A 25,591-nucleotide genomic window follows, 5' to 3' on the forward strand; every position below is an offset into this window, starting at 1 on the left:
CTTATTCATAGTCTAAATGAATACTCTCTTTGGAAGTTAATGATTTCAAAAGTGAAACAGGGGGTTCATTTTTCCCCGTCACACTTTACACTCCACGGAAGGTAATAATTCTAGGTTTTGAGGAATTACCATACTGATAGCAGTTTCATTTACTTGATTTGTTCTCTTTTATTAGTGTTTGGTTTAGCCATATTACTTGTAAAAATGGGGAGGAATTGCTTCAACCCTTTGCCTCCTAATGCCTCTAGTTGGATCCTCCTTAATGGCTGAATTGATGGGAGATGGCACTGGGTAGACATTATGGCATTAGGGGACTAATTCCATCTGGTGCATCATGAATAAGCATTCTTATGTTATAAGATAGATGTTCTAAGGTTAGTGAATCTGAAGATAACCATTTAGTTTATGTTGCTGCTTCATTGATTCAAATTTACTTTGTCATGAGAGAATTGATTGCTATGATTTATCCATTGTTGCATAAGTGAAAGCCAGCTTGTTGCTTCAGTTATGGCATAATTGAAAGCTATATCTACCTATAAACAAAGGTAGGAAGCTGATTAAAGCAAGCTAGGTACTGTATTCTTGATGCAAAAGGCTAGCCCTTCCTAGGTTCTTCCGGTTCCTAAAACTGTCAACTATTCTGCTTCATTCATCAATGGAGTAAGTATTCACTGATATGGGTTCATCTATGTTAGGTTGATATGGGGCAGGAATGCAGTTGATTAAAATCCAACTTAGATAGAGCTGAACAACAACTGATTATTCATACTGAAGTTATTATGCTTTGCGATTAATGAAAATTTTTTATTATAATTTCTATATCACTTACATGTTATGCACATATGCTAATTGATTTAAAACAATTACTACAAATATTAAAAATAACTCCCGAATTTATTTTTGGTAAACGAATAATTCCTGAATCTGTATCCAAACCCAAATTTTATTTTGCCTGCTTTTTTGATGGAATCCTTGAATTAACCCAACTAATTATCAAATAATTCTTATCCAAATAATTCCCAAATCTGAATTTACTAACTATATACAAGAGAGAAGGCATTCTGGGTGTCATCTGAATCGGATAGTCCATATCAGTTCCTGAATCAGAATAAAACCAAATTGACGCACTACCGCTGGCATATCTGAATATGCTTTGTTGCAGAAAGGGAAGAAGAAGATGGGAGACGTGGTGGAAGAACGACTCATGGAGTCCGTACACTCCACAGTCTTTAAAGAATCAGAAACCTTAGAAGGAACTTGTGTGAAAATTGAGGGTTACGACTTCAATAAGGGTGTAGACTACGCTGAGCTCCTCAAGTCCATGGTCTCTACTGGGTTTCAGGCCTCAAATCTTGGAGATGCCATTAAAGTTGTCAACCAGATGGTGAGTTTCAGCTTGTAGCTCCATTAAATCCCATCAAGATTGAGTCTTTTTCATTTTGTTTCTTTTTCTCATCTACCCTATTTTCTGCTTTCTATCTCTCAAATTTTATGCTACTTTTATCTAAAATTTTAAGCTGGCTTGAAGCTAGACTGGAGGCTCTCCGATGAGGTCCCTGCCGAAGGTTGCACTGAGGAGGAGAGGGACCCAGTATACAGAAAGTCTGTGAGATGCAAAGTCTTCTTGGGTTTTACTTCTAATCTCATTTCTTCAGGTGTTCGAGACACGGTTCGGTATCTCGTGGAGCATCACATGGTGAGTGATGTAAATGTGCTCTCTGTCTTTCTTTTACTGCTTCAATTGTGATTTTGTGGCTATAGAGAATTGATAGTTTAACCCAATTTACTGCTATACTGTTTGTTTAATGTTCTTTAAGTACATATAATAAAAACATATGATTAATCATGAAACTGGAAGCTGGAGTATTCATTGCATGAATAAGTGTTAAGTGGAAAGATCAATTTCTGAATTGGGACTAGAATTTGTGTTCCGAGACTATGAATTGGTTTGTGAGTGTAGTTAAATGCACTCTGAAACCAGATTGCAGAGTTTTGGTGATCCGGGATTTGTACACAAATTATTTGTACATTTCTGGGATGTGATAGTATTGGGTATCCGCAAACAGTGCTGTTTACTTTCACTTACAGACTGCTTAAATGGACGAGTTTCGTTTTTTTCTTTCAGTTACACTGTTGGGCTTGCTCCTTAACAATTGAAAGTAGGTGTCGACGCTAACACCCCCCCCCCCCCAACACACAAAAATCCTTGTGTCTGGATTTTTGTTTTTCCTTTTTTGGGGTTGGGGAGGAGTTTTGTCATTTTTGAAATCCTTTATCCAACTTTTACATCTATGCTGATTGTCCTAACTGTCAAATTGACCCAGTGGGTGTCAAATTATTGAATTTAGCTTCCGGTTCCATTAGGACCCATTAACCGCTGAGGTTAGAGTTTGTTAGGACAATTCTATATCGTCATGTCAACAAATGACATGGTCCTGGCCATGCCCCACTTCCCTAAAGAAATTCCCCTTAGAGACAGAAAATGGGATGAAATAAAAAAAAATCCAGGTGGACTTAAGATGAACTCTCTAGGAAACCAACAAAAGCTTTGAGAATCTAATCCGGACAGCACCAAGCAAAGCCAACCCAGTAGAAAAAACCCTCATGTACCAGCACAACAGCCAACTATCCAAGATCACCAAAACTTTGAAAAATAATCGTGGGAACTCCCAATATTCATTCACATGTGTCCAAATACTTAACACTGAAGGGAAACAGGGAATGGGGAATTAATTATAAGATCCATCTGATGCAGTTATGCATAGGAATTAGGACTCGTCTTTTTTGTAATTTTCTTTTATTATTTTATCTTTTGGTAGAGTCGTAGATGGAGTTAGAGTAGAGTTTGTTTCACTTTGAGTTCAAGATAGAATCAAACTCTATTTCATTTTCAAAATAGGAATAGGATTTCTTTTTTGTTTAATTCTATAAAAGAGCATGTACTCCCATGATTGGGATTAGAGTTTTTTGGAATAAAATTATATTTAGTTACCTGCTGTAGTGTTGCGTCATTGCAAGCTTTCTCTTCCTCAATAATTCTGGACTTCATCTTTTCCGTATCTCTTCTTCTAGTCATTTATTCTAATCTTTTCCTTTTTCTTCTAATCTTCTATCTTTTCATTGCAAGTAATCTGAGTTATATTACATTACAACTTCATAAACTTTCCTGCAACTGGCGACAATACCACATCTGAAAGAGACTCTTGCTAACCCAGTAGCCCCAGTTGATTGCCCTTGAGTTTTGGAGCATTGAATCACCACCCTAGGGCCATCCATACCTGAGAGATTCATACCCAAAAGCTTCCCTTGCTATGAGATTCAAACCTTTGAAGAAACCTGTAACTAAGAAGTTTGCCAGGTTTGATTTCAGGGATTAAATACTCCTTTTGGAGTTTACTATTTTTCCCCTTAAAGGATCTTGAACTTTGCAAGATTTACAGTTTTGCCACTAAACTCTTAATTTGAGTTATTTAATATTCGTATGGGTCCACAGCGATCCCAAGGTAGGGTTTCATGACCCAGGATTGCATAAGATGGAGCCTTGAAGAAAAAACTTGTTAGTTATCGTAGTTGTAATTGTATCATCAAGGACATAAGAGAAGTGCTAATTCTAAAATTGATTGCAGGTAGATGTGGTGGTTACTACAACTGGTGGTATAGAAGAGGACCTTATAAAATGTCTTGCACCCACTTATAAAGGTGATTTCTCTCTGCCTGGAGCTTACTTACGCTCAAAAGGATTGAACCGTATTGGTAATTTGTTGGTGCCTAACGATAACTACTGCAAATTTGAGGATTGGATTTTACCAATTTTTGACCGGATGTTAGAAGAACAGTCTACAAAGGTATTTATCCATACTGTTACTTCATTCATATTCAGTGGTTATTAGTCATTCATGATTGTTTGTCGCTTCTTTTTCCTGCCCCTTTAGTCACCTTGACATTTACCTGATTATATAAATTGTTTGCGGTGCCTATTTGTTCAGTAACAGAAATGCCGTTAAAAAGATCCCATTATGATTAATAACTTGTATAACAGTTGTTTTATTTTATAAATGCAACACATTTATCGCTCTAAGGGAACAAGAAAGGTGTCAACTAGCACAGGTGGTGAGGGAAGTGGCCTGTTGTTGCCATGCCCTAGGATCGAATGCTCCTTTGCTAGGGGAGGGTTTTGGTGGGTGGGGAGGGGGGGGGGGGTCAAGGGTGGGGAGATTTTCCTTGTAATTGCCATAATGGTTGTAATAAAAAGGAAAAATCATGTTAGCTAGGTTCAGTCATTCCATGTCAGGACAATTCACAATTTCATGACTTTTACTAATCAGGTCAGGGATCAACAACAACAACAACAAACTCTGCTTTATCCCAACTTAATGGGGTCGGCTACATGGATCCAAATCAAACAAAGTAGGTAAAAGTGAGGTCCAGACAAAATAAGGGAATGAAGAGATGTACAAGAGTGATGGGAAATGAGAAGTGAAAAATGAAAAATGACATATGACAATTGAACGGTGGAAAATAAAAGAAAAGTGACAGATTACTAATCGAATGCTCCTTTGCTAGGGAGGGTTTTGGTGGGTGGGGAAAGGGGGTGTCAAGGGTTGGGGAGATTTTCCTTGTAATTGCCATAATGGTTGTAACAAAAAGGAAAAATCATGTTAGCTAGGTTCAGTCATTCCATGTCAGGACAATTCACAATTTCATGACTTTTACTAATCAGGTCAGGGATCAACAACAACAACAACAAACTCTGCTTTATCCCAACTTAATGGGGTCGGCTACATGGATCCAAATCAAACAAAGTAGGTAAAAGTGAGGTCCAGACAAAATAAGGGAATGAAGAGATGTACAAGAGTGATGGGAAATGAGAAGTGAAAAATGAAAAATGACAAATGACAATTGAACGGTGGAAAATAAAAGAAAAGTGACAGATTACTAATCGAATGCTCCTTTGCTAGGGGAGGGTTTTGGTGGGTGGGGAAAGGGGGGGGTGTCAAGGGTTGGGGAGATTTTCCTTGTAATTGCCATAATGGTTGTAACAAAAAGGAAAAATCATGTTAGCTAGGTTCAGTCATTCCATGTCAGGACAATTCACAATTTCATGACTTTTACTAATCAGGTCAGGGATCAACAACAACATCAACAAACTCAGCCTTATCCCAACTTAATGGGGTCGGCTACATGGATCCAAATCAAACAAAGTAGGTAAAAGTGAGGTCCAGACAAAATAAGGGAATGAAGAGAGGTACAAGAGTGATGGGAAATGAGAAGTGAAAAATGAAAAATGACAAATGAATGGTGGAAAATAAAAGAAAAGTGACAGATTACTAATCAAGTCAGAGATCATCAGTACATAATAGTCCATTAAATGTTAGTGGCAATCATATATGCAGAAAGGAACACGTTAATTTTTCTATACTTTCACAATTTTTATTCTATATTCTGCATTCAGGGTGCACACCCACAAATACCATTCTGGCAAATGCCCACATCAAGTTTGAAAGTGGCTTATAGCTACCTCATTTGTTTTGTGATGAAAAGGCCATACTTCCCTTGCTGATAAAGCCTCCTTTCATTGCTCTCATTTTCTAATTTTGAAAAGAGTTAGCAAGTGATTGTACTTAAGTGGATTGTGGTACAAAAAATTAGAAGTAGGATGCTTTAACCATTTTTACTTGGGATGATAGGATTTCTAGATTCAACTCGTTTTGACGTTGCAACGGTCTATTTTATCATTGAGTGTTTAGCTATAAAATGACCAGCCTTTTCTTACCCCCCTCCCTTTCAACAGAATATACTCTGGACACCATCAAAGGTGATTGCTCGCCTAGGGAAAGAAATAAATGATCAAAGTTCATACCTATACTGGGCTTACAAGGTAAATAATCAAATTCAAATAAGTGTGTAAGCACCTGCTGAAGTATTTATGGTTCCATTTTTTTTCCTAGTGATCCTATGTTATCATCTTTTTTATTTAGTTTAAATTTCTCTGCACTTTTGAGTCCAAGTTTTCTTTGTTTATCTTCATTCTTCCTAAGTATATTGTGATGGAAAAATGATATATCTTAAATGGTTTAAATAATGGGCTATTTTCTTAAATTCTTTTTCCTTTTCTTCTGGAGGGAATGATTTTGGAGAAGATGTGAGATCCAATGTTTCCAGTATTTGGAAGTAATTCAAAAAGACTCAACTTTGTAAGTGCTTCGTAATGTGGTCCTAGATTTGAATTGTCAAACTAGGAACCAAACCAAGATCTGCTATCCAAAGGTGAACCTGTTTAGGGTTCAAACAGATGAAAATTGGCTAATTAAGGTTTTGGGTTTATGGAAGTTAGGGTTAAGGTTAGGTACTAGATTGGAGTTTTCCAGTGATGATTTAAACTGGGAAAAAAAAAAAACAATCCAGGAAGGTCTAGCTTGAATTGGCAGCAAGATATGGTGGATTAATGGAGTTTAGGGTTAGGGTTTGAAAAAGAGAGAAGAGTGGAAATACTAGGGTTTGGCTGGGCAGAAGGGGACCAGGTTTGGATCGAGTTCTCGATGCGGCCAGAGGAACACTCAATCAGCTTTTAGTAGGGTTTTGTTGGTTTAGGCTATATGCTGGTTGTGGGTGGTCTAGAAGAGAAGAAGAGAATGGCTATGGTTTGTGATTTGGGTTGAACTTACTTGTTTAATGAAGAACAAACTTGAAACAGATTTGTTGATGTAGAACGATCCTTGAAACCAGAACTTGAATGTAGGCAGCAATGGAGAAGACAAAGTAACCAAATCGAATCCACCGGCTTCCCACTTCAAGGTGTAAATCGGATCAAACACCAATTCCGTCAGCCTTGATCAAACACAAGACAAAATCTTATTGGAGAAGTCAAGTTGCAGTAGCAGCTTTGAGAGTTAAAATTTTCAAATTGTGAGGTAAGAAGATCCCCATGGTTTTCCTTGATTTAAAGGGCCAATAGGCCAATTCCTATTCAGCCTAGGAGTGGGGAAAAACCCCTAGCTGACTCTATTACAATTCACGTCCTCCCTATTAACCATGGGGAGGAGTGGATGACTTAAAGAGTTATGTGACCTACTTAAGTAGTCACATGACCACTAAACCAAATTAAAAGAAAATTTTCTAATTCCACTTAAATTGAACCATTGGTTCAAAAGGTTCAATGTAAAACACAAAACATTAAGAATGTACTTCCGTTGTGATAAACTGAGCCCTTCTTGCTTTGAGTGACCTCAATACCAAGAAAATAGCTAAGAACGCCCTAATCTTTAATCCAAAAATACTGCTGTAAATAAGTCTTAACATGTACAATCCCAAACAGGTCTTTACCAGAAACAATGATGTCATCAACATAAACAACTAGCAATAATTTTAGAGTCTTGACACCGAACAAAAACTGAGTGATGCGAGCATGGTTTAAAGTATCGACCGATACGATACTGACCGATATGTATCTTTTTTTTTATAGAAAATAGTATATCTTGATTGGTATCGTATTGTGTCGGCCGATACGGACTGATACAATACAATACAGACCGATATGTACCAATACTTACGATTTGTACGTTAAAGGTTCTGTGAGAGTTTCGATATGTATCGGCCGATATGGCTCGATATAGACCGATACATACCAATACAGTCAATACCAACCGATACACGTTGATACATCCATTAAAGGCCCATGTGACTATTAGACTATGATTTTGTTTTTGAGATCAGAGATTGAAGGAGATTTTAGAAAAAGGTAAGTTTCAGAAAAACTTGATCTTTGTGTTTAATTCATGGCTTTTAATCCTATAGTTTGCTATAAAACGATAGATTTGGATAAAACTAAGTTTATTGATGCATCAAACTTGATCATTTACAAGGATTTGTACTCAAATCGATGAAAGTCTCTTGTCTCGTTATACGTTGTTCTCCATTTTAGTGTTTTTGTATATTATACGTGTTATATATTAAAAGGGAGTACCCAGTGGACGAGGTTCCCGCCATTGCGGGGTCTGGGGAGGGTCATAATGTACGCAGCCTTCCCCCTGCTTTCGCAGAGAGGCTGTTTCCAAACTCGAACCCGTGACCACTTGGTCACAATGGAGCAACCATACTGTTGCACCAAGGCCCACCCTCTATACATGTTAGATATTGCTTATTTATATTGTGTTTTGCTCCAAAATTGTATTTCCATGTGTGTCTTGACCATTTCCATGCATATATGTAGCGTATGATACGTATCCCTTATACGATATGATACGATACGATACGATACGATACTATACAATATGTCTCTTAATATCACCCTTCCGATACCCGATACCGATACTTTAAACCTTGGATCCGAGTAACACTGAGAAAAGCCATATGCTGCAACAATACTAAATTTATCAAACCAAGCATGTAGGGGCTGTTTCAGCCCTTAAATGGCTTTGTGCAGCCTACAAACTTTCCGAGTACTTTCCCACTAAGCAACTTACCTTGGAGGTTGCTCCATATATACTTCTTCCTGTAGATTGCCATACAAAAAGGCATTCTTGATGTCTAACTGGTAAAGAGGCCAATTAAGATTAATAACCAAAAGATATAAGAATTCGTTGAGAAAAGAGAGAATGATTTGGCTTGTCAATGAGACAGAGGCCACCACTTTATTTATAATCTTGAGAATATTATAAATATGGTATGATTGCACAATCACACAATCACACAACTAGCACATTAAACATGTGCATAATGAATCTAGACACTACCTAGTTACATTACACACTTTACCAAGAGAACCAAACTAGAAGAGAACTGGACCGAACCAATCTTCAACACTTCAACACTCCCCCTCAAGTTGGTGCATAGATATCACACATGCCCAAGTTGGAAACAATAGGATTGAAGGTTTTAACTGTTAAGCCTTTGGTAAACACATTGACCAGTTGGTTCTCAGTAGTACAAATGGAGTGCAAATCAGACCATCTTCAATCTTCTCCTTGATGAAATGACGGTCAATTTCAACATGTTTTATTCTATCATACTGATCATGGTTATGAGTTATACTAATTGCTGCCTTGTTGTCACAGTAGAGTCTCATAGGTTCTTCAGGAGCTATTTTTAGATCTTGGAGGAGTTTCTTCAACCACACGAGTTCACAAACTCCTTGTGCCATCGTCTGGTATTCTGCGTCAACACTGGATCTAGAAACTACAGATTGTTTTGTTGCTCCTCCATGTCACCAATTCCCTCCAAGGAATGTACAGTAACATGAAGTAGGTTACTGAAGTAGATTGTCGGTCATCAACAAAGCCAGCCCAGTCAGCATCAGTAAAGGAATCCAACTTTAGACTTCCATTGTTGGAGAACAGGATTCCTTTCCCCTGGGGCTGATTTTAAGTTTCGAAGAATCTAATATATTGCTTCAAGGTGAATGGTCTTAGGATCATGAAGAAATTTGTTAACCACCCCACAACATAGGGAATGTCTGGTCTGATGGGGGAGAGATAGATAAGTCTTCCAATGAGGCGTTGGTACTTCTCTTCATCGATAGAGTCACCACCTGGGCTGCCTAGTTGGTGATTGACTTCGATGGGAGAGTCAATAGGTTAACACCCAAGCATCCTTGTTTCTTTCAGAAAGTCTAAGACATATTTTCGTTGGGAGATGAAGATCCCTTTGTTGGATCGGGCTACTTCAATCCCTAAGAAGTACTTTAGATGTCCTAGATCTTTAGTTTCAAATTCAACTACCAACTGAGTTTTCAGGGATGAAATTTCTGCTTCGTCATCTCCGGTAATTATTGTCATTCACATATACAATCAGTGAAGTGACTTTCCCATTTTTGTGTTTGTCAAATAAGGTATGATCAGGATTACTCTGTTTGTAGCCAAACTTGATCATGGCTTTCTGAAATCTACCAAACCATGCACGAAGAGATTGCTTCAGCCCATAGAATGACTTTCTAAGTCAACAGACTTTGCTAGTTGTAGTAGGTGAGTCAAAACCAGGAGGGATATCCATGTAGACCTCCTCAAGATCACCATTCAAGAAGGCATTCTTTACATGAAGCTGCTGGAGACTCCATCCAAGATTTGCAGCGCAGGATAACAAGGCTTGAACAGAGTTCATTTTTGCAACTGGAGTGAAGGTCTCCGGGTAATCGATGCCATAGGTTTGTGTGAATCCCTTGGCAACTAATCTAGCCGTATAACGAGCATTGCTCCGATCTGCATTTTGTTTTACTGTGAACACCCATTTGCATCCAACTGGTTTCTTCCCATTAAGAGAAGGTACAAACTCCCAAGTATCATTCTTCTTCAAGGCCTACATTTCTTCTATCATAGCATTCTTCCATTTTGGGTCAGCAATAGCCTCTTTCCAACCCTGTGGAATAGGCACAGAAGACAATGCAGAAACAAAGGCACGATAGGAGGGAGATAAAGATTCATAGGAGACAAAGTTAGAAATAGGGTGTTTGGTACAAGTTCTGACTCCTTTCCTTAGGGTAATAGGATGATCATCAGTGAAAGATGTATTACCTGGTGCTTGAGTTGGGGGACCGGCTCAGGGAGCGTAGGTGGACATGGTATGTTAGGGATAGCCTTTTCCTTTCTGTGGTAGGTGATAAGATCCTTGTGTTTAGTTGCAGGCTGGTAGCATTGATCTCATTAGTTTGCTCCCCTGAAGTCAAACAGTGTCTATGATGAAAGGAGATGAAGGATTCTCTTCTTCAAGAGTTTCCTCCTGAAGAGAAGACTGGTAATAGGGTTCATCCTCATGAAAAGTGACATCCATGGTATTAAAAAGCTTGCGAGAGGGAGGATAATAACACTTATAACCCTTTTGAGAAGTAGAATACCCAAGGAAGATGCATTTGAAGGCCCGAGGGTCAAGTTTTGATCCGGAGGGAGTTGAATTATGAGCAAAGCGGATGAACGCACGAGGAGGAAGGTGAGAGACAATAGTGGAATCAGGAAGCTCACTCACGGGAGTCTTAAAGTCGAGAACACTAGAAGGAACCCGATTTATAAGAAAGGCAGCAGTGAGAATAACGTCACCCCAATAATACTTTGGGACATGCATGGTAAACATTAGAGAGCGCGTGGCCTCCAAGAGATGGTGGTTCTTGTGTTCTTGAATACCATTCTATTCCGGTGTGCGAACACAAGAGGTTTGAGAGAGGATGCCATGAGTATAAAGGTACACTGGAGGAAAGGACCATCAAGGTACTCTGTCCCATTGTTACTTCGGAGAACCTTAACCTGTACATTGAACTGTGTCGGGATCATTTTATGGAAAGACTGAAAGCAGGAAAAAGCCTCAAAATTGGTACGAAGAAGGTAGACCCAGGTTATTCTAGTACAATTATCAATAAAAGTAATAAACCATTTATACCCATCCCGAGCAATTGTCCAAGAAGGACCCCATAGATTAGAGTGAATAGAGAAAATGGAATCAAACTTTTATTATCACTTGGAAAATAGGAAGAGCGTGTGTGCTTGGCAAGGTCACAAACATCATAATTAAAATGATCCAAGTTACATTATTTAACCAAAGAAGGAAACAAACGACACAAAATATAAACGGAGGGATGACCAAGATGACGGTGTCCATGATGCAACTATCAGAGAGTACTGGCTTCTCGAGTAATATGAGTTGAAACTAGTGAGGGAGCTGTAGTGAGACCAGGATCCGAATAGTAAAGACCATCCCGCATTCTACCAAATCCAATCGTTCCCCCCTTCGCTAGGTCCTGTAAAATATAATGGGTAGAAAAAAAGTGAACAAAACAATTAAGATCAGCGGTAAGATGATGTATAGAAAGCAAGTTGGCACAGAGATTAGCTATATGCAAAATAGAGGACTGGGAAATGGTTGTGGTGCAAGAAATAGAGCCTTTACTATAAATAGCTGAGAGAGAACCATCAGCCACTTGGACCTTGTCCTTACCCGAACAAGGGAGGCCCTCATCATACTAGGGAGACTTGCTGAAAATTACATGGCTGTCCCAAGGGGACGGAAAGGGAGGGAAAGCTGGTTCTGCTCGTCCTCAGGCTCAGGTTAACTTGACCGAAACTCCTGAGGTTACTGGTACTTCATCTATGTCTGCAGAACAACTTGCGACTCAGCTTAATGTAGTCCTAGATAGACAAGGGTCTACTAGGAGCCAATTGGATCAGGACCTTCTAAACAGCTAGCCGAATAGGGCAAAATTGAAGAAATTGGGTCAGATTTAGGTTTAGGGTTAGGGTATGGACAAGTGTGATAGATGATAAAGCTAGGCAGGCCTAGGAGAGTATAATGAGCTAGGTTAAGTTAGGTTTGAATGAGATTTTAAATTCCAGAAAATTAGGGTTTCGGGTTTTGGGGAAGAAGAAGACAATGGATTTAGGGTTTAGAGTAGAAATTTGGACTAGGGTTTCTGGCCGAGTGTTAGGGACAGTAGTAGGGTAGTTCGGCTGTGTTTAGAGTGAATTCTGATGACTGGAAGTGATGGATCTGTAATTAGGGTTTTGGGGAAATTAATGGAGAATGGGGGAATTAGGGTTTGAATGATGGTTTAAGGAAGACACTAAAGTCGAGTGGAAGGGTTATTGTGATGATGTTATGTCAGAAATTTGAGTGGATTTGAATGATAGAATAGGGTTGGACAGAGTTTAGATGATCTAGGGTTTATGGGGATCGATTGGGATGAAGTAGGTTTAGGTTGGAGGATTAGGAGAAGAAGGGTAGTTGCAGAAAACTGTCAATAACTTACTGGATATGCAGGTTCTTTAATGGCAGCTTGAGGAAGAGCTAGAGCAGGACCTCCCGATCTACAAGATGCAAAGAGTTGATTGGAGTCCACCAATCCCTTCCACCTTGATATGACTCACAAGGTCTCCTTGATATTACCCACAAGGCATACTCACATGGAGCTAAACAGCAGCAGCAAACAGAGTCGGTTTTTTTAGTCTGACTAATGTGGGGGAGCCTTCCCACTGTTTTTTTAATATAATAGGCCTAAGGGCTTGATTCCTAAAACTATTACAAGTCCTCCTCCTTCAGAAATCATGGAGGGGTCTGATTAAACACTTTAAAACAATTAATACACCTGAACTTAAAAGATTCCTAAGTAACCAATAGGATATAAGACCCTATCAGCCAATAGGATCATTTCACTTAAATTGAACCAAGTATGAACTGGTTCAATTTAAGTTTACAATTGAACTGAAAAAAACTAAGTATAGAAAGCAGAAAATAAACTAAGGCTAAAATAACTAAGGCTCCTAGCTATGGCCCTATGATTAGGGTGGCTTCTTCAGCTCATGGAGGCTTGGATCTGCATCAACTCTCCTCGACTTATAAACATTTATCTCCAATGAATGGGTGAAGTCCATGCGACGCTCCTGCAACTCGGGGCTAAGCTTCTTGACATTATCAGTATGACCTCCAAGTACTATTTTGGCTTGAAGAAACTCGTCCTCAAATTTTGTGGTGATGAGGGGGAAGCAACATGTGAGTAGCAGCTTTAACACTTCTCGAACAAAATTCTGGTGAAGCTAGAACATTAGGAATGAAATCTTCAAGGCGTGGAGACTTCTCTTCAAAGAACCAAGGTGGCATGACAAACTCTATATGTTCAACTTCCATAGAGTCTTCAGTGTTAGCAGCCTTCTCATCGAGCTCCACCTCTTCTAGAACAACATCTTGAATGTTATTGTCTTCTTGTGGAATGCTCTCAACCTCTTCTTCATCTTTTGCCACTTCATCCATCAATACTTGAGTAATAACATGAACACCTCGAGAATCACCACCCAAGTCTTCATAGTAACCAGCTAAGGCATCATCATCGGATGGGGGATAAGCAGAGAAACCAGGTTCACTGTTATCATCAGGGGTTTCATCTGCTTTTGCAGACACATTGACAGGTTTATGCTTTTGTGGGCATTCCCTGGCATAGTGTCCAATCTCATTGCAGTGGAAACACTTTTGAGGATCATTATTGTCCATGGGGGCTTTACCCTTACGATCAGCACATGGAGGAGCTGTAGGGCGAGTAGAACCAACAGCAGAATTTCCAGCTCGAGTGTAACTATTGTTAGTAGACTTGAATGCTGGAAAAGCTTTGTTGGTGTCGGCAGTAGAGGAATCAAACTTTCTATTGGCAGCCAATAATTCTTCAGCCTTCAATGCCTTCTCAAAACAGTCCCGAACATCTTTGACATCAGCTACTCCAATACCTTTGATAATATTAGCCCTCAATCCCAGTCGAAACCGAGATAACATCTAAGTAGTACTCTCTCTCGTGCCAGTGTGAGAAGAAAGACCATCAAACTTTTGCATGTTATCAGATACAGTCATAGTCCCTTGGCGTAGGGAGTTGAATTGATCTTGTACCTGTGCTCTATAATGCCTGGGCAGATATTTCTCCCTCAAATCATATCTCATATCAGCCCATGTAGTGGGGGCATGACCATCAAGTTCCATGTCCCTTCCTGCAGTTCGCCACCATTCCCGGGCAGGGCCAACCGGTTTGGTACGCGCCAATCTCATCTTCTTGTCTTTAGGCAAGTCATACCAATCAAAATAATCATCAAGAGCAGCAAGCCAGTCATAGAATACCTGAGGATCATGGTTCCCATCAAACTCCTTCAGCTCGAGCTTCACCTTCTGGGTGTCATACCTTCGATTGGGAACTTCTTCACTAGTGAAATAGGATCTCATGTACTCTTCAAAATTAGGTCTTCTAGGCTCTTCTCTGTTTCTGTCCCTGTCTTCTCTATGCCCATCTCTGTCATACCTGCGCCTGTCTCTGTGATCTCTGGAATGATCTCTATGATTTCTGGAGTGATCTCTGTGAGCTCTAGATTGATCTCTATGATCTCTGAATTGATCTCTGTGATCTCTGGAGTGATCTCTGTGAACTCTGGATTGATCTTTGTGATCTCCGGAGTGATCCCTGTGATCTCTGTGATTCCTCTCTCTTCCCAGAGTTCCATGTACTTTGGATTGAACTTGAAATCTGTCCTCTTCAAGGGGATCATTGCTGCCCATAATAGGTGCAAGCTGCCTTTGCTCTATAACTTGCAATCGGTCATGGATAGATTGCTGGTCTGCAGATAGTTTTGGAACATCTCTAGTACAGCAGCCATGGGGTTGATTGGGGGTGGCAGATTTGTATTGAGCACTGGATTGCCATGTTCATCCATGGCTCTGATTCCACTTAATGTAGTCCTAGATAGACAAGGGTCTACTAGGAGCCAATTAGATCAGGACCTTCTGAACAACTTTTGCTCTATAACTTGCAATCGGTCATGGATAGATTGCTGGTCTGCAGATAGTTTTTGGAACATCTCTAGTATAGCAGCCATGGGGTCGATTGGGGGTGGCAGATTTGTATTGAGCACTGGATTGCCATGTTCATCCATGGCTCTAATACCACTTAATGTAGTCCTAGATAGACAATACAATCGATCCCTACCATCAAATCTGGAATGGAACTATACCATCTCGAAGACATCGAATGCCCCTTTAGCCCGGGATGAGAGTAAGAGCCCTTGGTTTAATCTTTTTGTGTTATCTGGCTAGCTGTCCCTCACTCTGGCTCTTGGTCTATTGGTTGACCTTTTCATCCGCTTCCTACCCGGCTCAGCCACAAAGAATTTCATATATATAGGATCTCGTATGCGACTGTTCAATGTGACATACGAAATCAAAGCCAGTCACTTTCATGATCAATAGTGCGACAAAATGATTCCCTTTCTCGCTTAATTTGCATACTAGGAGCCAATTAGATCAGGACCTTCTGAACAGCTAGCCGAATAGGGCAGAATTGAAGAAATTGGGTCAGTTTTAGGGTTAGGGTTTGGGTATGGAAAGTGTGATAGATGATAAAGCTAGGCAGGCTTAGGGGAGTATAATGAGCTAGGTTAAGTTAGGTTTGAATGAGATTTTAAATTCCAGAAAATTAGGGTTTCAGGTTTCGGGTTTTGGGGAAGAAGAAGATAATGGATTTAGGGTTTAGAGTAGAAATTTGGGCTAGGGCTTCTGGCCAAGTGTTAGGGACAATAGTAGGGTAGTTCGGCTGTGTTTAGAGTGAATTCTGATGGCTGGAAGTGATGGATCTGTAATTATGGTTTTGGGGGAATTAATGGAGAATGAGGGAATTAGGGTTTGACGGTTTAGGGCAGACACTAAAGTCGAGTGGAAGGGTTATTGTGAGGATGTTATGTCTGAAATTTGAGTGGATTTGAATGATAGAATAGGGCTGGACAGAGTTTAGATGATCTAGGGTTTATGGGGATCGATTGGGATGAAGTAGGTTTAGGTTGGAGGATTAGAAGAAGAAGGGTAGTTGCAGAAAACTGTAAATAACTTACTGGATTTGCAGGTTCTTCAATGGCAACTTGAAGAAGAGCTAGAGCAGGACCTCCCGATCTACAAGATGCAAGGAGTCGATCGGAGTCCACCAATCCCTTCCACCTTGATATGACTCACAAGGTCTCCTTGATATTACCCACAAGGCATACTCACATGGAGCTAAACAGCAGCAGCAAACAGAGTCGATTGTTTTAGTCTGAATAATGTGGGGGAGCCTTCCCGTGGTTTTATTAATATAATAGGCATAAGGGCCTGATTCCTAAAACTATTACAAGTCGTCCTTCAGAAATCATGGAGGGGTCTGATTTAAAAACTTTAAAACAATTAAAACACCTGAACTTAAAAAATTCCTAAGTAACCAAAAGGATATAAGACCCTATCAGCCAATAGGATCATTTCACTTAAATTGAACCAAGTATGAACCGATTCAATTTAAGTTTACAATTGAACTAAAAAAACTAAGTATAGAAAGCAGAAAATAAACTAAGGCTAAAATAACTAAGGTTCCTAGCTATGACCCTATGATGAGGGTGGCTTCTTCAGCTCGTGGAGGTTTGGATCTGCATCATAGCTCCAAAGTATGATGTCTCAAATGGGTACTGCATCTTCTACCGTGGCACCTTCCACTTCACCTACCTCTAATCTTGCCTAGTCAAGTATATTTTTGGCCTCCCAATATTGTTAGAAGTTATGTAATAAGGGTAGATAGGAACTAGACTTATTTCTAATTGTGTATTTCCTCTTCTTTATCCTTTTTTACCTATTATTACCTCCCTAGGGAGGTGGATGTAATACTTTTCCTCATTATCATTGAAGTAATATAGATGTGTGGAGTGCTCTCTCTAACACAACACACATTACAACCGAAATATCCTTCTTCCCTTCCTCTTGTCTCCTTCTTCTCTTACTTGTTTATCTAATCTAAAATCCAACTTGGTATCAGAGCACTAGGGTTTGAGAGTCGTATTTAGCCCCTTTCTCTTATCTTTTCTTCTCTTTGAAACCCTAGGACACAAAGGGGTTCAAGGAGAAGATCTCTATGTAAAGAGTTGTTGAAGGAGCATGGAATAGGTTCGGTATAACCTATTTATGTAGTTGAAGATGCTGTTTGAACTCTGTTGAAGCTCCCTTGAGGTTTTGAAGCCCTTCCAGCCACTGCAGGAATTTCCGCCAGGCTCACCTTGCAGTCCTTGTTTCTCTTTCCCTTGGCATGGGTTTCAGCCTTAGAATGGGTCTTTAGAATCGCCCAAGGATGTTTATCAAGCCCCATAAATCCCTTCTTGCTGCTTGAAGGATCTATTAGAGCTTTTTCAGTTTTTTATGGCACCTCTGTTTCTGCCCAGGTAAAACCGAGACTACATATTTTCTGTGCTTCTTGTATTTGGACTGCAATATGCTGCTATCTTGCTGAGAAATGAATGGAACACCTTTTGTGAAGTTTTTAAGCTTGTTTCAGCTTGTGTTCCTCCATGGAAAATGTTAGGGTGATGTCTTGTAGAGATTATATGGTCTTTCTTCCTTGCTAAAATTTGATTCTTGTGTTGGATTCCACATTTGGGTTGAGTGTGTACTGCCCACTTCTTGTTGGTACACTTGTTTATGGTCAAGTGCTTTTTTCCTTACACTATGGGTGATTCCGAAACATCTGGACTTGGTTTGGCTGACTCACAGCCAACTCCAACGGTTCTTCCGCTTGTTTATGAGACTTCATACCTATAGATTTCTATTGTGAAGCTTGATGGTACTAATTACTTGAACTGGTCACATTCAGTGAAGCTTTCCCTTAGGAGCAAAGGGAAACTTGGATACATTACAGGGGCTATTAAAGTCCCAGAGCAAGGTTCTCCTGGCTATGATAAATGGGAGACCGAAAATTCCACAGTCATGACATGACTAATCTTCTCCATGAAGCCCGAGATTGGTAGAAGGTTTATGCGAAAGGAAACTGCCAAGGCAATATGAGACAATGTCTCTCAGACCTATGATAGGGTAGGTGACTCTGCCAAGGTCTATTAGCTTCACCAAAAGATTAATTTAATGAGGCAGGGTGACAGGACCATTTCTGAGTCCTACAGTGCTTATATTAGTCTCTTGGAGGAGTATGATCACTACAGGGACCTTTAGTTGACCAATCCAGAGGATGAATCAAAGTTGTACAACACTCTTGAAAAGGAGTGTGTCTTTACCTTACTTGGTGGCCTGAACCCTGATTATGTGCCAATCAGACTCCAGATTTTAGGCCGGTCCCCTCTTCCATCTCTTGATGAGGTTTGTAGCTATTTACAGAGTGAGGAGACTCGGCATGTGGCTATGGCACCAGCTCCAGCATCATCTCTTGAGAGATCAACCCTCAATTCTTCCTCTTTCCGGGACACTCGTGGTGGTGGTAGAGGCCAGGGGCCTAACTATGGGGAAGACAGAGCAGTAGAGACAGGTGGTGCTAGTGGAGGTGGCAGAGACAGGTTTAAATGTGATCATTGTGAGACATCTGGGCACACCAAGGATAGATGTTGGACTTTTTCATGGCCGTCCTCCTAGGACACGAGGTGGTGCTCGTGGTGGTCGTAGAAGGGGAGCTCGAGGTGCACACTCTGTTATGACTGAGAAAGATGCTACACAGGATGACTCTACTTTGGCCGATGCAGTTCGCAGGGTCATGTCACAGCTAAGCACATCTCCTACACCCACAGTGGCTAGCTCCTCTTCATCCTCAGCTTTGTAGGTTTCCACCTCAGCTTCTACTGCTGCCCAGTCTTGGGTCATTGACTTTGGTGCCACTGACCACATGATTGGTATGTCTCATTATTATGATTCCTATACCATTTTCTCTGGTAAGGATAAGGTTTGGGTAGCCGATGGCTCCCTTTCCTCCATCTCTGGTAAGGGCAGTATCCTTGTTATATCATCTATTTCTCTTACATCTGTTTTTCATGTCCCTAACTTACCCTTAATCTTCTCTCTTTGAGTCATTTGACAAAATCTTTAAACTGTTGTGTCACTTTTTTGCTTCTCATTGTCTTTTTTCAGGATTTGGTGACGAGGAGGATTATTGGTAGTGGACGTGAGGAGCAAGGCCTTTACCTTTTTGAGCCTTTTTTGCCCACAGCTCAGTCCTATGTGTGTGGAAGTAATGATAGTAGTTCTGTGGAGTCTGTTATGTTATGGCATCATCGTCTTGGTTATCCATCTTTTGTTGTAATGAGGAAACAATTACCTCACTTATTTTCTTCTATTGCTTCTCCTCATGTTTTTCAATGTGAGCCATGTATTTTTGCCAAGCACTGTCGTTCTTCTTATCCATATCATGGTAATAGAACTTATGCTCCTTTCCATATTGTGCATACTGATGTTTGGGGACCTTCCCCTTCTACTTCTTTATTTGGATATCGTTACTTTGTGTCCTTTGTTGATGACTTTTCTCGAGCTACTTGGACTGTTATTATGAAACATAAAAGTGATGTTTGTGATGCATTTAAGAATTTTTATCAAATGATTCTTATTCAGTTTGATACTCGAATCAAAGTTGTTCGGTCTGATAAAGGGGGAGAATACATGTTTGGTGGCCTCCAAACCTTCTTTACTAATAATGGTATTATCCATCAGCTAGCGTGTGTTGACACACCCCAACAAAATGGGGTTACTGAGAGGAAAAATCGCCATTTATTAGAGGTCACCCGTAGTCTCTTGTTTGGCATGCATGTTCCCAAGACCTTCTGGCCTGCAACTCTTCTCACTGCTTCCTTTCTCATCAATCGCATGCCTACCAAACTTCTTGATTTCAGATCTCCCTTAGACATCTTATCTCCACAGGCTTCTACTTTCTTTCTTCCTCCCAAAGTCTCCCTGTGTTTGTTATGTACATGTTAACAAATCTACTCGCACTAAACTTGATCTCAAAGCTCTTAAGTGTCTCTTTCTTGGGTATTCTTCTACTACCAAGGGTTACAAGTGCTATCATCCCTCTTCTCGAAGGTGCATTATCTCCAAAGATGTCACCTTCCTTGAATCTGTCCCTTTCTTTGCCCCTTCTCAGCATCCTCTTTAGGGGGAGAATTGTGGTGGAAATGAACAGACTGCTGAGGATTTCCTTCATTTCCTTCATTCTCCTCTACCTATCTCTCCTTTCATGCTTGATATTGGCAAACACAAGATTGTGGATGTGGTTGAACCTGATGATCAATCAGGTGGTGAAACAGAATTGGTTGTTGAAAGTGGTTTTGGTAATGAGAAGGGTAAGGAGAAGGATTACCACATTGGGTACAAAAGAGGTGAAAGCTTGAAGAGTAGGAAGAAGACCTACCAAGAATCCTATTTGGATCCACATCCTGAGATTCATTCTCCTCCATCAGGTGACATCCCTTCTACTCCATCTGATTTAGACCTTCCTATTGCTGTTAGAAAAGGGAAATGAGCTTGTACTAATCCTATAGCCCAGTTTGTCTCCTATGATGCTCTTTCTCCTACAGGTCTTGCGTTTATTGCTGCTCTCTCTACTGCTTCTATTCCCAAGAATGTTACAAATGCTATGTCTGACCCAAAGTGGAGACAAGCTATAACTGAGGAGATGATGGCACTTGAGAAGAATGGTACTTGGCAATTGGTGGACCTTCCCAGGGGACGTGTCCTAGTTGGATGCAGATGGGTCTACCCAATCAAGTATAAATCTGATGGTATTGTTGAGAGATATAAAGCAAGGTTGGTGACCAAGGGGTACATTAAAGTCTATGGAATTAACTATCAGGAGACATTTGCTCCTGTGGCTAAGCATAACTCTATAAGAGTTCTTTTATCATTGGCTGCCAATAAAGATTGACCATTATATCAGTTAGATGTGAAGAATGCCTTTCTTCATGGTGACTTGGAAGAGGAAGTGTACATGCAAACCCCACCAGGCTTCAAAATACTTTCAGTTGAAGGGAAAGTGTGCCTCCTTAAAAGGCATTATATGGCCTCAAATAGTCACCAAAGGCATGGTTTGAGCGCTTTTGGCAAGCCATTTTGAAGAATGGATATTCCCAGAGCCAAGCTGATCACACTCTCTTTACCAAGCGAGGCAATGGTACCATCACAACCCTCATTGTCTATGTTGATGATATTATGGTCAATGGGGATGATACTACTGAGATAGATAACTTGGCTCAACAGTTTAAAATCAAAGACCTATGTCCCTTGAAGTACTTCTTAGGAATTGAAGTATCAAGGACCAAGAGAGGAATCAACATATGTCAACGGAAGTTTGTTCTTGATCTGCTAAAAGAAACAGGGATGTTAGGTTGCAAACCAGCAAATTCTCTTATTGAGCAGAATCACAAATTAGGAGAAGATTGTGGTCCTTCTCTTGTTGATGCAGGAAAGTACTAAAGGCTAGTGGGGAAGCTTATTTACCTCTCTATAACATGCCTACAAATCTCTTATGTCGTGGGAGTGGTGAGCCAATTCATGCATGGCCCCAAGAGTGGCCACTTGGATGTTGTGTATCGCATTCTCAGATATTTGAAGTCTTTTCCAGGGAAAGGACTGTTGTATGCAAGGCATAATCACTTGAGAGTGGAAGGTTTCACTGATGCCGATTGGGCTGGATCCATTACAGAAAGGAGATCTACCTCAGGCTATTGTATCTTTGTGGGAGGTCATTTAGTTACATGGAGAAGCAAAAAGCAGCATGTTGTAGCCAGATCCAGTGTAGAGGCAGAATTTAGAGCTATGGCTCATGGAGTGTGTGACCTCATTTGGCTAGAGAGACTAGTTCAAGACTTGGGGTTTGACACTGAAGGGCCTATGAGACTCTATTGTAATAACAAGGCAGCCATCAGTATTGCTCACAATCCAGTGCAACATGATAGAACAAAGCATATTGAAGTGGATCGACACTTTATCAAGGAGAAGATTGAATCTGGCTACATTTGTACCCCTTTCGTGAAGACTGGTGATCAACTGGCAGACGTCTTCACCAAAGGGCTTACCTCCCTTCAGTTTAGTACTCTCTTATGCAAGCTGGGAATGCACGACATTTATTCTCCAGCTTGAAGGGGAGTGTTAGAAGTTATTTAATAAGGGTAGTATAGGAACCAGACTTATTTCTAGTTGCCTTATTATGTATTTTCTCTTCTTTATCCTTTTTAACCTATTACTTCCCTAGGGAGGTGGATGTAATACTTTTCCTTATTATCATTGAAGTAATATAGATGTGTGGACTACTGTCTCTAACACAACTGACATTACAACCGAAATATCCTCCTTCCCTTCCTCTTGTCTCCTTCTTCTCTTTCTCTCTTCTTCTTCCTCCTCCAACTCCTCCTTCTTCTCTTACTTGTTTATCTAATCTAAAATCCAACTAATATAGCTCTTCATGGCTTCTTGATTCTGGAGCCTCTGACCATAAGACTGGCTCCTCGGACTTGTTCTCTTAGGGTTTCAAAAAAGGAGCAAATACAGCATTGGTTGCTGTGGACCACAATGGAGAACCCAAAGAGAACTCTCAAGATAAAATAAATAAAAAACTGTGATAAACACTGGATCTTAGTTCTCTGATATCATGTGACAATACCAAAGCACTAATAACCAGCAATGCAAGAGAAGAAGAGAGAAAGAATGGAAGGAGGAGAGAAGTCAAAGAAGAGAAGGAAGTAATTCTGCCCTCGGCTTTGAGTTGTTATCCCAATCCATGGGGGAAAGCTATATTTATATAGAAATCAATCAGCTACAACTGATTCCAAAGACCTACTTAAGCTACACAAAACAATATCCAAAATAACCTTCACAAGCATAAAACAATACTACCCACATTAACATAAACCAAGACCACTATTCTAAACAAGTGTAATAGAGATAATAAGAATATTGTACTTGAAATTTTGACCATTTGATTCACCTTTGTTGACAGGCCAGTTATAATGTTGTGTGTAATGGCAAATCAAAGTCCGACCATTCGCAGGTGCAGACTACTGACAAGAAACCTAATGATCAATGATAATAGGGGGACGAAGATTGGGATTGGTTTCCTGGCCACCTACAATAGCCGAGGAAATGGGAGTCAGTGTAAAGGACTGGTCCCAAGCCTTGACCCCATCTAAAAAGAATATAAGCGATGTGGCTGAGGGCAAAGAAAAGAGGTTACATCAGTGAGTTGTAACCAACTTTGTTACAAACAGATTTACCAGCCCCTCCCCCCCCCCCCCCAAAAAAAAAATAAAAAATCATGTCAATCCATTTATAGGTTGTGAACTGCAATACAATTAGTCCGGCCAGACTTACAGTGGTACTTAAGGTAGAGTTCCAAAAATGATAGGTGTAGTGATGCTGGCATTGGAGGATATTTACAACTTGCAAGGCTTGGAGTACTAATGCAAGTTTTCTTTTCTTAAATTTATTGAAAAGATAAGGAAAACTTGTATTAGATATTACACAAAAGAGGTTGATATTCCCCAGGATGTGGAAACATAATGAACTGGGTAATACACACTAGGTTTCTACTGTTGGTTAATGCTGTTTTATTTATAGTTTACTGTTAAAGCAAAGTGTTTGTTAGATGAAGCCATGCAGATAATAGTGGAAGTTGTGCTGTCAGGCCTTTAGCACTTCGAAATTTTAAAAGATGAAACCATGTAAATGTCTGAGCAAGTGATTTGAGGTTAAACACCCCCATCTAATGGTTATGAATGTATAGATATCAAGGCAGGAATAAGTGTGCCAAGTACAAGACCCTTTGGGCCTACTTTCTGGAGTAATACATGCAGCTAGGGAGATAAATGATTTCTATTTAAATTTCTCCAAAATATCCATGCCATTTTGGTTTCTATGTGTGACATTGTTGACATTCCTTCTCAATGCTTTCACAGAACAGTGTTCCTGTCTTCTGTCCAGGCTTAACAGATGGTTCCCTAGGGGACATGTTATACTTCCATTCCTTCCGGAATCCTGGGTTAGTTATTGATGTTGTGCAAGGTAGGTCTACCCATCTTCATTTTTGCTTAATGCAAGTCTTTTGTATCATGGAAATTAATCCTCATCTGTTTAACAGATATAAGAGCCATGAATGGGGAAGCAGTTCATGCAAGCCCTAGGAAGACAGGCATGATAATTCTTGGTGGTGGGCTGCCCAAGCATCACATATGTAATGCCAATATGATGCGTAATGGTGCAGATTATGCTGCTTTCATCAATACAGCCCAAGAGTTTGATGGTAGTGATTCTGGAGCATGTCCTGATGAGGCTGTATCATGGGGAAAGATACGGGGTTCTGCTAAGACTGTTAAAGTATAATCTCATTCATGTTCTATTATTTCTGTTTCTCATTACTAGAATTAGCGATACTTGATCCAGGCAGACTCTGATCTTCATTCAGTCATTCCATTTCATCTTTTGATATTTCCCTTTATGCTTGTGTTTTTCAGTTTTCATTGATGGTTGTGACTATTTGCTCTTATATCTGGTGATGGAGTCTGGGGAGGGTCATAATGTACGCAGCCTTACCCCTGCTTTCACATTAGAGGGAGGGCCTTGGTGCAACGGTAAAGCTTGCTCCATTGTGACCAAGTGGTCACGGGTTCCAGTCTGGAAACAGCCTCTCTGCGAAAGCAGGGGTAAGGCTGCGGACATTATGACCCTCCGCAGACCCCGCAGTGGCGGGAGCCTCGTGTACTGGGTACACCCTTTTGATGGAGTCTCCACATGGCCTAATGCCACATTTGATTGGTTTTTGGCATTGATTGTATTGCTCTGGTTTAGTGATTGCAACCCCACTCTAACCAGATTGAGCCTGTCTCAAAGTGCACTTTAGGTTTTTCAAATTTGAATTCTCTGCCAAGTATTGTCATTATGATTCTTATTGTCTTGTCTGCTATATTGAGCAGGTACACTGTGATGCAACAATTGCATTTCCTCTACTGGTAGCTGAAACATTTGCTAAGGCGGCAAAAGAATTTCATGAGACAGATATCTAAGGAGCACTTGCCTGTCACCAGATGCATTATAAAATACCAGATAACTATCCAAGAAGTTCACAGAAAGTAGATGATATTATTTCTGCTTCCAATGGGCCCAAATTGGATTATGGGTTGGGAGAAAGTACCTCAAGTCTTGAAAGGTGTCAAATATATATTTTAGCCATATTTTATGTAAGTTTGTATTCGGATTGGTCACATGTATATGCAACAGACATGGTGCATAAGCACTTGGGAGTCTTCAACATGGAATTATCAGTGAACTGGATGTCAACGTTATTGCCTTTGGTAGAGTTTTGTTTTGGAGGTTTTGTTGTTGA

At 40.2% G+C, this 25,591-nt stretch overlaps 1 protein-coding gene across 2 annotated transcripts; it reads left to right on the forward strand.

Moving 5' to 3' along the window:
- Positions 1 to 1,095: 1,095 nt before the first annotated feature.
- LOC122657540 (deoxyhypusine synthase-like) lies at positions 1,096 to 25,372 on the forward strand. Of its 2 annotated transcripts, none has more exons than XM_043852273.1 (7): positions 1,096 to 1,384; positions 1,529 to 1,696; positions 3,627 to 3,845; positions 5,792 to 5,878; positions 24,168 to 24,273; positions 24,350 to 24,585; positions 25,182 to 25,372. In XM_043852273.1, the coding sequence occupies exons 1-7, from the start codon at positions 1,178 to 1,180 to the stop codon at positions 25,269 to 25,271; spliced, it is 1,113 nt and encodes a 370-aa protein (XP_043708208.1). In that variant the 5' UTR covers positions 1,096 to 1,177; the 3' UTR covers positions 25,272 to 25,372. The 2 variants fall into 2 exon arrangements, with proteins under 2 accessions (XP_043708208.1, XP_043708209.1); XM_043852274.1 differs by having other exon boundaries at positions 1,252 to 1,384; positions 1,533 to 1,696; positions 25,182 to 25,370.
- Positions 25,373 to 25,591: the final 219 nt, after the last annotated feature.

This window comes from Telopea speciosissima, chromosome 4 (genome assembly GCF_018873765.1).
Source record: "Telopea speciosissima isolate NSW1024214 ecotype Mountain lineage chromosome 4, Tspe_v1, whole genome shotgun sequence".
Lineage (NCBI taxonomy): Eukaryota > Viridiplantae > Streptophyta > Magnoliopsida > Proteales > Proteaceae > Telopea > Telopea speciosissima.

Coding starts and splice junctions, on each gene's coding strand:
- LOC122657540 (XM_043852273.1), top strand. CDS start 1,178: ATGGGAGACGTGGTGGAAGAACGACTCATGGAGTCCGTACACTCCACA. Junction 5,879..24,167: donor ACCTATACTGGGCTTACAAG/GTAAATAATCAA, acceptor ATGCTTTCACAG/AACAGTGTTCCTGTCTTCTG. Junction 24,274..24,349: donor AGTTATTGATGTTGTGCAAG/GTAGGTCTACCC, acceptor TCTGTTTAACAG/ATATAAGAGCCATGAATGGG.